The sequence below is a fragment of the Euleptes europaea genome, chromosome 4, assembly GCF_029931775.1.
Source record: "Euleptes europaea isolate rEulEur1 chromosome 4, rEulEur1.hap1, whole genome shotgun sequence".
NCBI lineage: Eukaryota > Metazoa > Chordata > Lepidosauria > Squamata > Sphaerodactylidae > Euleptes > Euleptes europaea.
Window position 1 is genome coordinate 20,169,634 of NC_079315.1, and position 14,725 is coordinate 20,184,358.

The 14,725-nt window shown below is 46.6% G+C and overlaps 1 protein-coding gene across 1 annotated transcript in view; it reads left to right on the top strand.

Moving 5' to 3' along the window:
- GAK (cyclin G associated kinase) overlaps positions 1-14,725 on the top strand; it is a 108,166-nt gene that overhangs the window by 78,800 nt on the left and 14,641 nt on the right. The window contains exons 17-22 of the mRNA XM_056847974.1: positions 781-898; positions 3,007-3,086; positions 4,430-4,623; positions 4,761-4,916; positions 6,478-6,957; positions 12,611-12,781. Of these exons, the coding sequence (XP_056703952.1) occupies positions 781-898; positions 3,007-3,086; positions 4,430-4,623; positions 4,761-4,916; positions 6,478-6,957; positions 12,611-12,781 (1,199 nt within the window). The remainder of the gene's footprint in view (positions 1-780; positions 899-3,006; positions 3,087-4,429; positions 4,624-4,760; positions 4,917-6,477; positions 6,958-12,610; positions 12,782-14,725) is intronic.

Genomic DNA, 14,725 nt, shown 5'->3' on the forward strand with positions numbered 1-14,725 from the left:
TTCTATCTCCTGACAGTACCAAAGCTCAGAAGAGCTTTTACTTTGGCAAGAATGAATGCCCTTCCTTTGGCAGTTTTGGAGGGCACATATAAAAAAGAGCCATGCTCGAATACAACATGTAGATGCTCACATGACAAAGTTGAAACTTTCAAACATATGATAATGGAGTGCCCTATATTTAATGAACTGAGGGCCAGTTTAATTACCCTTTTATTTAAAAATATGGAAACGTCCAATGAGGTGTCTGACAGTACGAGGGCACAGGTGACGGGGCTCTTATGAGACACAAATGATTCTGTTACTCTGTCTGTGGCAAAATGTATGGGGGCAATAATTAAATACCAGAAGAATAACACTAAGGCATTTTTGAGAGAGCCCCATGGCACAGAGTGGTAAACTGCAGTACTGCAGTAAAAAGCTCTGCTCATGACCTGAGTTCGATCCCAATGGGAGTCAGTTTCAGGTAGCCGGCTCAAGGTTGACTCAGCCTTCCATCCTTCCGAGGCTGGTAAAATTAGTACCCAGCTTGCTGGGGGTAAAGTGTAGATGACTGGCAATGGCAAACCACCCCATAAACACAGTCTGCCTAGTAAACATCGGGATGTGACGTCACCCCATGGATCAGGAATGAGCTGGTGCTTGCACAGGGGACTACCTTTTACTTTTTAAAGATATTTTTATTCCTTTCTTTTCTGCTCAAGGCTATAGCTGTATGAGCAGTACTGGATGGATGGATAGAACCCTGTGGAATTGTGACATGATGCTTTCTTTCCCCTTTAGGGATTTTAAAATTGAAGATGGAAAAGCCGTAATCCCACTTGGCATAACAGTCCAAGGAGACGTTCTCATTGTCATTTATCACTCCAGGTCCACTTTAGGTGGCAGACTCCAAGCCAAGGTAATGCGATGGACTGCGTCCTTTTGGGTCGAAAGGACTCTGTGTGGTTTTGTAGGAGTCAATTCATTTGTACTAACACCCATGTGCTGAATCTCATGAAGCTGGGCTAGTTGCCCTACGTATGGAAAGCATGGCAGGAGAATTGGCCCGTGGTTCCAGATTTTACACATGAAAAAAATCCAGTTTCACATGTAAGGCTGCTCATTAGTCAAATCTGGTTATGACCAAAACTAATGTTTGGTTCATAGCAATTTCCACCAAACAGCAGAACTCCCTTCCAATGCAGGATCTGACCACATAGATTGGAAAAGCTTTGCTGTCAGTTCCGTATCTCTTTCAGAGACATACCTGTCAGTTTCATATCTCTTCTGAATCTGAGCTTCCTTCAATAGGAGTTAATCCAGGCAGCCAGAAATGGTTGTTTGTTTGCCATTTGTGTTAATTTAAAGACAAATGACAACAAAGGACCTGCTCATGTTCTTCTGGTTCTGTTGATTCTCTAGCACACGTGCTCCCAGAATGTCATTTCTATGAGGATCTAAGATCAAGATATATTATTCCTCTTCTCACAGATCGGACTGGTAACAGACCGAACTGGTGTCTGAGCTAATACCCTATTTATTAAGTGACAGCAATCCTACGGTTAAATAGGCAGTGACAGAATTAATCTCAGTCCTTATATCCCTTAAACACTAGATTTAGAATTATGCTGCTCAAGATTTATGAATCAAGGAGCTTCTAAGGGAGAAAGGAAATGACAACAAATGGGTATTGTTCTCTTTAATGAAGCTGCCTTATACTGAACCAGACCCTTGGTCCATCAAAGTCAGTATTGTCTACTCAGACTGGCAGCGGCTCTCCAGGGTTTCAGGTATAGGTCTTTCACATCACCTACTTGCCTTGTCCCTTTAACTGGAGATGCCGGGGATTGAACCTTGGACCTTCTGCATGCCAAGCAGATGATCTACCACTGAGCCACAGCCCCTTCCTAATGCATACATGCATACAGCCTTCTCGGCCCCTTGGCCAATAGCCCTCCAAAGTGACTTTCCTACTTGCTGCCTTCTCCTGTCACTGGACACTTTCTCTCACCTCCAGGCTGGACTTCCTCTTGCCTTGCAGAAGCCTGTTAAAATATATTTGTCTTTATTTATTATTTATTAAGATTTTATTGATTGATTTTTCTGGACTCCTTTGCTCTTGGCAAGTGAATACTTATACCCTGTTTGTAATGCTCCAGTAACTCAGTCAAATCATTAAGAATTCTTAACGGCAATGACTAGTTTTTATTAAGTATGTAAGGCTGCTGTTGGGATTGAAACGTTGGACTTGATAGGTCTTGGTCTGACCCAACAAGGATATTTTTTAAAATTAAATGAGATCCTTTGACCTGATGCTTTTTACTGGAGATGCCTGGAATTGAACCAGAGACCTTCTGTGTGCAAAACAGGTCCCCTGCCACCGAGCCGCAGTGAAAGCGACTAACAGTATATCATGCCACATATGATTACCTATAGATGGAGCAACGGAGGAACAAATCTTTGAAAGTAGAAAGTTTTTGGTTTCCCATTTAAACATGGGTCCATGTACTGGTGGCTGTCCATATTTCGTCACTCCCTCCATAGGATGCTTAGCTACTGATCAAGCTACATCCCAGTTTATCTAGTTCTCTCCACATGCCAACTGCTGAAGTTTGAGGTCGCTCAGAAACATGCAAGTTTTCTTCCTATAAAGTGGCAACTTGTTAACCACTTAAAATGCTGCATTTAGACTTATTTTGTTTTAAACTCTGTAGAGTTTTGGGTTCTACAGCGATGAACGTAGTTTATGCTATTGGCTGTTGCTCTGTATGGTCCATTTATCACTTGTAAACTACCTAGAGCCCTTGGGTTGTGTAAAACTGCCGCAACGTGAACTCTTTTAAGCATTTCATTACAATGATAAGTTGCTGTGAAAAAATGTTTCCCTGCCTGAAGTTGCTCGCCATTGCACCGAAAGTCAGAACAACAGCAACAAAGTGCGTAATTTTTTTTGTCTGAAAATGTCCATTTTTTCAGTGATCCTCTTAGTTTATATGTTCCATTTTAATTATTCTGTCCCCTCACAAGATGGCATCGATGAAGATGTTCCAGATCCAGTTCCATACAGGATTCGTACCTCGAAATGCCACCACTGTGAAATTTGCAAAGTACGTTTCTGAAACTATTTTGGGCACATTTTCTCAACCCTTTTTGGCAGGGACTCAAATAGGTCACACCATGCAGTGCTGAACCAGCTAGAATGAGTCTGCACACCAGAGGAAAAGTGGGAGGGAGCATATGACCTTGCACACAAACACACCCCGGTCTCTACACAATTGAATGTTATGGGTCCCACAGAAAACTTCTGCTAACGGGGGGGGGGGGGGGCAGTTTTCATCGACACCCCACTTTTGCTGTGGACCTCTTCCCGCACGCTGTTCTTGGAGGTCTCCTGTCCCCCCTTGCCTGAACAGAATTTTAGGAGTCTGTTCGGGCTGTACTGGGAGTGAGGAGGCAAGGAAGGCTCGTCGTCCTGATGATGTCCATCATAGGAGCCTTAACAGCAGATCCAAAGCAGGGTTGGCACTGGCTCATGATTGCCCAAGATAAATTGTGGAACTTAAATTGCATAGTTAATTTGGGCAACTCCCTGCCCCAGGATGTGGTGACGGCTGCCAACTTGGAAGGCTTGAAGAGGGGAGTGGACTTGTTCATGGATGAGAGGGCTATTCATGGCTACTAGTAAAAATTGATAGTAGTCATGATGTATACCTATTCTCTCCAGGATCAGAGGAGCATGCCTATTATATTGGGTGCTGTGGAACAGAGGCAGGATAATGCTGCTGCAGTCGTATTGTTTGTGAGCTTTCTAGAGGCACCTGGTTGGCCACTGTGTGAACAGACTGCTGGACTTGATGGACCTTGGTCTGATCCATTATGGCCTTTCTTATGTTCTTATGTTATGTTTAAGATATCCTTTAGCCAGTGAATTGTAATTCTTCCTGAGTGTAGTAATGTGCTAAGTAGTAGTTACCAAAACTTTTTTTTCTGAAGCCTACATCCCCTTTAAAAAGAACAAGCATGCATACTTGGGGTCACATCCCACATCCTACATTTACTTTTGATTATAAATGTCCTTAGCGTTGTAACCCATGGTTCAGCAAAACACTGCATTGTGGTTTTTATTGTACTAAGTTTCCACAAAAATGAAAAACAGCGACCTGTTATGATAAGTACATTTATTCTAAATCTTGTTTTCAAAGGATGACAGAGATTATTGCTGCTCTGCAGAATAATCTAATTGTTTGGACGTGTCTGTCATAATGCTAGGAATCTTCAAGTGGGCAAGTGAAATATGGAATTTAGAGTGCAGTCTGCTTGGGGAAGGGGTTCTGGGCTTGCCCCTTGGAAGCTTCCACTCATTGGAGGCTTACACAAGGCAGCGATTCAGGTGACCTTTTTAAAGACAAAAATGTTGACGAGTCTTCACTGTATAAAATGGTTGCTGCAGGTATGACCTGGACGCCTGCGACATCCAAGAGAAATATCCCGACTTGTTTCAAGTGAATCTGGAAGTCGAAGTAGAGCCTCGGGATAGGCCCAGCGCTGAACGAGCCCCGTGGGATAACTTGAACATCAAGGGTTTGAATCCCAAGATCCTTTTCTCCAGCCGAGAGGAGCAGCAAGAGATCTTGACAAAATTTGGTAAAAAGAGCAAAAATCCCTCTCGAGGGCTTCTGCTTCATTGTGCCGTTTAAGGCTTTGCTGCCTTGCGTACGGTTGAATGTTTGATAAAAGTGCCGCTACTATGTTCCTTAAGGTTTGCATTTTTCGTCTGTTAGGTAAACCAGAACTGCCTAGGCAGCCAGGGTCCACGGCCCAGTATGACGCGGAAACTTCCAAGTCGGATCCGTCTTCTGACAGCGCACCCACCGAGCCGGACTCTCCACAGAGCAGCGCCACTGAAGCCAATTTCTTCCACTCCCTGGATTGGCAAGGTACAGGGAGGCGGTTATTTACGGGCAAAGACTGCACTGCCGCTATCCTTTCTCTTGGGCTACTCGAGCCTTGCTCTTCCCGGCTGCCACAGAGCTGCCTTGAGACTTGGTGAGGGAGGTGGGCAAGGAATGAAGTAAATAAATAAACATCTCTTATGGCAAGCCGCAGAACTTAGTTCTGAGGTCTGTGTGCGTTTGGTACTGCAGAAATTTTAAAACTTTCAGCAGCAGGCAGCTCAAATTCTGAAAAGCTGAGTTTTGCACCATCGTCTCTGGGTTGGCAGGGTCCTGCATCAAGCAAGAGTGTTTTCCAAAGTCCCGTGTGATGGTGCCAGGGAATTGGAGGGGGCGGGGGGCTTTCATTTATTTATTTAACATTAATTATACTCCTATATTTATTTATTTATTTATTCCCTCTCTAGTGATAGGCTGCACCCCCTTTTCTCCTAGTTGGCCATGCCTCAACTCCCTACCCATCCTCCTCAATCACAACAGCTGCCCGGGGCCAAGTTGGCCCATCTTTGTTCCATCCGATTTGTGGAAATCTGCTTGTTGCAGGCCATTTTCTTCATGATGATTGCTTAACAGTTCTACTGCAGAGGATCTGAAGTGCACAATGGCTCAGGTCCTGAGTGAAATGCTGACTCTTATAGCAATTAGAAGGGCTGTGCGGCTGCAGATACACTAAATTAAATAGAACTTCCTTGTGCTTCATCCGCTACTCAACTAAAACCTGTAAGCCATCCACTTCCCTGCCTGGGTTCCTGTGGGTTTCCTCTGGGGTGTGGACTTCTACCAGTTTGGGGTCTTCTGTTTGGTTGAGAAATTATTTTGGGGTGTGGATCTTAGTGAGAGAAGACTGCTATGGAATCTTGTCTTAATTACATCCATGCTCAGACACTGCCTAGTTTTCCTTAAATAAAGTAAGGGCCTGCAAAAGGAAGGGCCCCATACCTGATAGATTGATTGATTTCTATCCCGCCCTCTGTCCCTGGCCAAAGCCGGGCTCAGGGTGGCTCGCATCATTAAAATATGTGTCCCTCCCAAGGAATACCACAATACTGCCTTCTCCCACCCCCTCTCCAAAAGAGGAATAGGGAGGGAAGAATGGGGTCGAGTCATGGTCTAAAACAGGACTTCTTAAACTTTTTCCACTCGCGACCCCTCTTTTTCCTGAGAAATTTTTACGTGACCCCGGGTATATAGGTATATAAAATAGGTATACAAGTCAAACATTTACTGATAATAAGTCATAAAGAAATTTGTTTTTAAACAATTCTTTGGTATACGTGTAATTTTACTAATGAGATAGATGTGCTTGGTTCGTGACCCCCATGTTTCAGTTACGTAACCTCATATGGGGTTGCAACCCACAGTTTAAGCAGCTTTGGTCTAAAAGACGTGGCAGCCAGCCAGTAGGAATATAAGGAGTTGGAAACTTTGCCGCCATTCTTTCCGCCATTATCAAAGTGGCCTTCCAAGAAAAAACTGGGGGAATATAAAACCGTTGAAGTAAACTTTGTGGCGAGAATGATTCAACAGCGTTCTGTCTCCCGAACAGAAGGCAAAAGTTCAGAAGCTGCATCCGAGGATCACTTTTCAAAAGAGAGTCCAGGGCTAATGGAGGAAAGGGACGACAGCGACCTCTCCGAGGAGGAGTTCACGGCGCTTCCTGGAGATGGTAGGCCCCTCGATGAGAGGGAGAAGCACCTGCCGGAGAAGGAAGACGGCGAGCCACTCTTCGAAGCAGACATTCCCACCCCGCAGTTGGAAGAGACCCTCGTGGAGGATAGCGTCGACTTGCTCGGACTGGATTTGGACGCTCCCTCGGAGCTGCTCCAGCCTCCTTCAGAAATGAAGAGCTCCTCCAGCAACGCGGACTTGTTGAATGACCTGTTTGTTGGAGGTGCACCGGAAGGTTCCGAAGACTCTACTGCGGACCTTCTGGGAGGAGGAGCTGATTTCTTTTTCGGTGGCCAGCCTCAGCCCACGACAAGCTCCCAAAGAGCTTCTCCTCCAGCAGTAGTCACCACCTCCACAGGTATGTAATGGCGGCTTTCCTTTCTTTTGGAATTTAAATCTAAAGAAATGCTGGCTGAAAAGAGTTCTCCCAGCAGTTCACATGGCCCTTTTTCTGTTGCTGCCTGTACTACACTTTTTAATGCCTTTATTGTCTGATAAAAAAATCACTGGGTATCCAGACAAGTTGCTAAATTTTGCCTCGGGATATGTAAGACTCGGGAAACAATAGTAAAGCTGGAGGCTTTTATTCTTCCGTTGTTTTGGATCATTGTTTTAAAGCTGGAACTTTTGTTAAATCTTGTTACAACTTTTGTTATACTGGTCAAAGACCGCAATAAAACTTTATGATTATGATTTATGATATGCCTTTAGGTCATGTAGCCCTGCCCATTGGAATCTTGAGGGAAGTCTGCTTCCCTTTTTGTTCTGAGCGACAAGTTTCTAACTTTCATGGATACAACAAAATGGGAAGCGGGTTGGCTGTTTCAGCGAATGTTGGGAGTGGAGAGTGTCCAGTGGCTGACGGCATATGACCTTTACTTGACGTAGCCATCAGACCTTCCACATGTTCGAAGCCAGCGTGGTGTAGTGGTTAAGAGCAGTGGTTTGGAGCGGTGGACTCTTAATCTGGAGAACCGGGTTTGATTCCCCGCTCCGACACATGAAGCCAGCTTGGGTGACCTTGGGCTAGTCACAGCTCTCTTCAAGCTCTCTCAGCCCCACCTATCCCACAGGGTGTCTGTTGTAGGGAGGAGAAGGGAAGGTGATTGTAAGCCGGTTTGATTCTCCCTTAAGTGGTAGAGAAAGTTGGCATGTAAAAACCAACTCTTCTTATGCAGAGAGAGCTCTAAAAACAAGACAGATTCATTCTTAGTGATAAAGGTACTTCCTTGAGGGATATGATAACCAGCAGAAACGCTGCGTCAGATTCTGACTCGTGTGTCCATGGTAACGTGAGCATTTAAAACGCGACTGAGAAATGTCAGAGTTCCCATGATGCTGCTTTGACTGGCCTGATCAGGCTTTCCTTTCAGACATGGCAGGGCAGTGCAATAATCGTGGGAGAAGGTCCTGGTTTCTCACCTGCCCTCTCCGCATCTCCTTCCCTTGTGCAGAAAGAAGAGCAGTCAATCAGGTCTCCGTTGAAATGTGTTTACCTTTGCATAGGATCCCACTGACTGTGTTATACCCCCGAAATGGAAGGAGTGGTGAAAGGTTGCAGGGTTAGGGAAATCCACATGCAGTCTAGTTTTGCCTTCTGTGTTTGGCGTTGGGCATGTGGAAAGGGTGCTTGTAGTCCATAGTTTCCATTGCTGTTGTTTGAACTTCTCTCTTTAGGACTTATACCTGACTAGGCTTCTTGTCAGTTCCATAACTGTGTTAGTCATTTCTCCTGGTCTTGGACAGGTCCAGGCTTAAGTGCATACCAAAAACCATTCTGAATTTGGGGCAGAACATCCAGTTATTAGCTCAACTTCCATTAAATTCTTCCCTTACTAGCAAGCTCGTGTGGATGGTCCTCCCGTCTTCTGAACCTCATGGTTCTGTCTCTACCTGCTTGAAAACGAACTACTAGAATGCGTTCCCTTTGTCTGTGAACTTGGAGAAAGTTAGTTATGGGTACTTTTTCATTGTATTTGGACCCAAAACCATGGAATTGGACTGATTACTCCCATAAAGAGGCCAAGATGGTGACCGGAGCTAGGCTCCTGCCTGAATCATGTTTTAGGTCATTTATTCTACTCCTGAACAGTGAGTCTTGACAAGCAAAGCTGGCTTGGAATGATGAGAGAATTATTACTCTTTCTAGTTTGTGAATATCTGGGGGTTCTCTGGATTGAACTTGCATAAGGACAGCCAGCTGTAAATGGCACACCAGTGAAGTGGTTTAGGGGTGTCAGTGTGGGGGGAAATTCATCTTGTGCTTATTTCTGATGAGAACATACTGTCCCCTTAAGTGGGATTGATGTATTTCTTACACAAGTGTGTGTTACCTTTAGCGTGAAGGCTGTAGCTTGTTGCTTGCTTGCTGGCTTTTTCTTTTTACGCAAAAGCCTTCAACTGATGAAGGAAATCACATAGGATTTTGCAAGCCCATCTTTTTTGAGCTTAATATCATGTCGAAGAAGATGAGTTGGTTTTTATATGCCGATTTTCTCGACCTTTTAAGGAGAATAAAACCGGCTTATAATCTCCTTCCGTTCCCCTCTCCCCACAACAGACACCCTGTGAGATAGGTGAGGCTGAGAGAGTTCAGAGATAACAATTACTATCCCAAGGCCGCCCAGCAGGCTTCATGTGGAGGAGTGGGGGCATCAAACCCAATTCTCCAGATTAGAATCCACCGCTCCTAACCCCTACACCACGCTGGATAATAACATGCTTTTTTTGGGGGGGGGATCTGTGTCCAGTGTCATTAGGTTATTGTTTGGAGCCCATCCACCTGTCCAGGATAGGGCTGTTGATTCGGTTCGGTCCGAACTGAAAAACAGCTGAATTTGCCGCAATTCGGCGGTTTTTCGGTTCGGACGAACCAAACTCAAAAAGGGGGAGAAACCGGGGAGCCGAATTCGCCAAGTTCGGGGTGTTCCCGAACAAATTTGGTGAATTCGGCCCCTTTAAACAGATCTGTGCCTTCCAGCGTTGGCTGGGCACAGGGGTTTCCAGACCCCCCGAAGCCCCCCCCAGGGAGTCCCGGCAGGGCTGGCGGGGGGCTGGCAGGACCCTCTGCGCAGAGGGTTTCCAGACCCCCCCCAGCCCTGCCGGGAGTCCTGGCAGATCTATTTAAAGGGCCCGCTGCGCGCCTCCAGGGAAGCTCCCTGGAGGTGCCTGGCGGGTCTTCTCCCGGCCAGGAGGCGCAGATCTGTTTGAAGACCCGCCGCGCGCTTCCAGGGAGCTTCCCTGGAGGCACTCGGCGGGCCCTTTAAATAGATTTGTGCCTCCCTGCCGGGAGGCACAGATCTATTTAAAGCCCCCCCCCAGCCGCCAGGGATGGGGGGGGGTCTGGAAACCCTCTGCGCAGAGGGTCCTGCCAGCCCCCCGCCAGCCCTGCCGGGACTCCCGGCAGGGCTGGTGGGAGGCTTCAAATAGATCTGCGCCTCCCAGCTGGGAGGCGCAGATCTGTTTGAAGACCCGCCGCGCGCCTCCAGGGAGCTTCCCTGGAGACGCGCGGCGGACCCTTTAAATAGATCTGTGCCTCCCGGCCGGGAGGCACAAATCTATTTAAAGCCCCCCCCCAGCCCTGCCGGGACTCCCAGCAGGGCTGGGGGCGGGTCTGGAAACCCTCTGCGCTGCCTGCACAGACAGCGCAGAGGGGCTTGTTTAAAGGGCCCCCCGCGCGCCTTCAGGGGGCTTCCCTGAAGGTGCGTGGGGAGCCATTTAAACAGATCTGCGCCTCCCTGTTTAAAGGGCCCCCGCGCACCTTCAGGGAAGCCCCCTGAAGGCGCGCGGGGGCTGAATTTTCCCCCGAACTCCGGATCCCCCCGAAATTCCGGGGATCTGAAGTGGGGGAGTTCGGACTTCGGCACGGCCCGAATAAAAACAGGCCAAATTTTGCCGAAGCCGAACTATACCGAATTTTTTTTTCAACAGCCCTAGTCCAGGACCCTAGTCTTGGAAGGGAAACCCAGCTAACCCTATTGGGGAGGGTGTGTGTGAAGGGCAAGCTCAGCTGACTGGCAGCTCCACATAAGGCAGTGTGGTGTAGTGGTTAGGAGCAGTGGACTCTAATCTGGAGAACTGGGTTTGTTTCCCCACTCCTCCACATGAAGCCAGCTGGATGACCTCGGGCTAGTCACAATTCTCTTAGATCACTCTCAGCCCCACCTGCTTCTCAAGGTGCCTATTGTGGGAAGAGGAAGGAGATTGTAAGCTGGTTTGATTCTCCTTAAAAGGTAGAGAAAGTCGGCATATAAAACCCAACTCTCCTACTTCTCCTCCTCCATGCTGCTGTGCTTCCTGAATTCTGATGATTCGCCATAATGGTAGTAAAAACCTGGCTGAAGAAATGGCTGGAAATTAGGGGCTGGGAGACAGGCCAGTTAGGTACTCAGGTTCAGAGCGGTGTGACCTTTAGGGGAAGCTTCCACAAGGTGCATTCTGTCTCGGAAACTGTGCCTGTTTCTTAATCTCTGACAATATACATAATAGTTGTTCTTAGAATCATAGAATCATACAGTTGGAAGGGACCACAAGGGTCACCTAGTCCAACCCCCTACACAATGCAGAAAACTCACAACTACCTCCCCCCACACTCCCAGTGACCCCCACTACATGCCCAGAAGATGCCCAAGATGCCCTCCCTCTCATGATCTGCCTAAGGTTATAGAATCAGCATTGCTGACAGATGGCCATCTAGCCTCTGCTTAAAAACCTCCAGGGAAGGAGAGCCCACCACCTCCCAAGGAAGCCTGTTCCACTGAGGAACCACTCTAACTGTTAGAAAATTTTTCCTAATGTCCAAACGGAAACTCTTCTGATTTAATTTCAACCCGTTGTTTCTGGTCTTTGTCTCCTTGTGTCTGGAAAGCTTTTAGCTTTTGGACTTTTCATTAAAACTTGGTGGAGTCGGAGGTGTTGTTTGTCATAGCTTGATTCCCCTCTCCTTCCCCAGCCCATAGTGAGAATAAAAGACGCATCGGAAGACACGTCTTCAAGCTGCTTGCTGACAGATCTTGATGTCACAAGAGAGTAACAGAACTGTGATTGTTTTGAATGACTATAGGTTCAAGGTTATACCTGGAGTCTTAGCTGGTTCTGGGAAACTCACTTGTTCATTATTAAACTCTTTGATGAATGATGAAAATGGAGGCGGGGGCTGGGGGGAACGGTACCTGTTTGCAGTTGCAACAAAGCTTGAAGCACGTTTCTGAAAATGGGCCGCTTCCTTCCGAGGTTCTTTTCCCAACCGGGGCTCTCAAATCTCGGCGTCGGAGGGTGGCAAAATAGCCTTGACACTTCAAGGATTCCCCCCCCCTTGAGTGCGGCAGGAGCAAGGTAAAGTGTCGGCCAGACTCCCTGCCGGTCATCTTAGGCCACTCCCTGCCGAGTATAAATAGTGTCCCTTGAGCCACTCAATTAGCTACTGCTGGGCTGTGGTCAACGAGAAACAACTTCTGGCTGGACGCGGCCTTTCTGCATCCTTCATCCTTCTGGGGGGGAAAAATCAGTGATGCCTTTTGTTCAGACTGGTATGGTATGGCTTTTACACTTCTGTTAGCATAATTAGTCTTCGTTGGCTACTTTTTGCTGGAAGCCTGTCCGTTTCTGCCCTGCTGACTGTTCCTCGAGCGATTGCCATGTGTAACTTGGGTTTTTTTCCCCCTTTGTAGAACGATGGCGGGTCTGACATGACTGGCAAATTTTAGAGACTTTTTTTTTCTTTGCGGGGAAACAAGGGGGCTTAGTATGCTGAATGTGTTAGTGCGGGAAGAATTATCTGGGAGAAGATCACGGCTCTTCCTGTGGGCGACTGGTGGCAATCCTTACGTTGTATAATAGCGACTAATCCCTAATGTGGGAGGAGGGGATACCAGAGAGCAGAGCTGGCTTAAAAGGAAAGATCATAATATGTTGCCTGTGATACCTTCTCGTCCTGTATATTTCCAGGAGGCTCAAAGGACTTTTTTTGTTGATGCCTTTTTCCTCCTCCTTTTTCTCTTTTCTATTTTTAGCTGACCCGTTTGACCCTTTTATAATGTCACCCAGCCCTGACGATCCAAGTATTACCACTCCTGATCTCTTTGGCGACTTCCTTGGTCCAAATGCACCGACGGCATCGGGTATGTTTCCTTCCACGCACAGCGCTCCACCTCCTTCCTCTAGCACAGACTTCCTTAATTTAGGTAAGTGGGCTTTCAACGTGGTTTCCTTCTTCCCCCTCCATCACGTGGTTGTTAGCTGAGTGACACGCCGCTATCAGATTACTTGAGGTGGATTAACATCTAACAGGTCAACAGATTGTCTCAAATCCATGCAGAATAGCTCCCCCAAAAGGGGGTTGTGCAACATTTTAAACCAAGAATAGCCAGAAAGTGGTCCAGGGTCCATAAAATTATATTTGCAAAGAAACAGGCAATTTTGCAATTGGACATGTTCTATAAGAAGTTCATGCCATTTAGCTGCGAAGAGCACATTTATTTATGGAGTGTGTTTGCTCAGGCATAATACTGCACTTGCTTTGAGGGCTGCATCTGATTAGTCCTTGTCCGACGAGTAACTAATTTACAGTAGCATGCAATTCATGGTTAGCTATAAGAGTTTTTAATGTCAGTCTCTAGGAAACCACGAACGTGTGTTTACCTCTGAACACATGAACACTTGAAGCTGCCTTATACTGAACCAGGAAAGGTGGAATCAAAATGTTTTAATAAAGAATAAAAAGTCAAGAACCAGTGGTGCCACAATTAATTACTTTAATTTAGAAAGTGGCTCACTTAAGTTGGAGAACCCACGGCAAGTGGAACACATGAAGCTGCCTTATACTGAATCAGACCTTTGGTCCATCAAAGTTTGTATTGTCTACTCTGACTGGCAGCAACTCTCCAGGGTCTCAGGCTGAGGTCTTTCACATCCCCTCCTTGCCTAGTCCCTTTAACTGGAGATGCCGGGGATTGAACCTGGGACCTTCTGCATGCCAAGCAGATGCTCTACCACCAATCAGCCCCTCCAAAGATGCGTAACTGTATCACTCTGTGTTTAAATCTCTGTTCTATGAAACCATGCATGCTTGGTTTTCTTTTCAGCCCATACACAGAAGCTCCTAACATAAATATTGCAGTGCAAAAATAATTTTTTAAAAAAAATGCAAATCAGCTGGTGACCGATGCTTGTCTGTATGACTTTCTAAATCCCTCTGATGGTCACCTTTTCATTTCATCCTAAATGAAGAGAAAGTGTTTGCAAGCGGCACCAGTGTCTGTGGTGTTTTGGGTACTGGAGAATGGCAACTGTGCCATCCAGTGTCCGTGCCCTCCTTTCTCCATGTCTGTGTGAGGCCTCGAACCGGAAGTGTAAAAGTGGGAGGCTGTTCTGGAGGCTTCATAAATAATCTTGATTCCCCTAGCCAAGGTAACTTGGCATTGCTAGAGGGAGTGTAGAAGGGCACACATACATTTGCTGTGAGGGTTCTCTCCTTGTTAATCCTATAAATAGCTCCTTGTGGGATCAGGAAAAGCTCCCCTGTCAGCTTAATGCTGCTTAATAGCATCAGCTCTGCCCCTGAAGATGTGAAAATCTTTCTAAAGTTGCCACTCGCGCGGCCTTTTTGGTGAGATAGGTGTGCCCTCAAGTAGGATCTAGCATTTGGGCATATGAAGGAGTAGAAACGATGTTATCCGAAAGGGTCATTCTACAAATCTTGGCCACCTGTCCTAGAATCATAGGGTTGGAAGGGACCACTAGGGTCATCTAGTCCAACCCTCTGCACAATGCAGGAAATTCACAACTACCTCCCCCCCACACCCCATGTCAGCGAGGTCTGACACCCCAGTGATCCATACTCCATGCCCAGAAGATGGCCAAGATGCCCTTCCTCTCATGATCTGCCTAATGTCATAGAATCAGCATTGCTGACAGATGGCCATCTAGCCTCTTCTTAAAAACCTCCAGGGAAGGAGAGCTTACCACCTCCAGAGGAAGTCTGTCCCACTGAGGAACCGCTCTAACTGTTAGAAAATTCTTCCTAATGTCTAGACGGAAACTAGACATGAGTAGAACTGAAAAATAATGCTTTTCTAGGGCAACTGAACTCTCAATTTACCTTGTGGCCAAGACTTTGTAAAGGATTC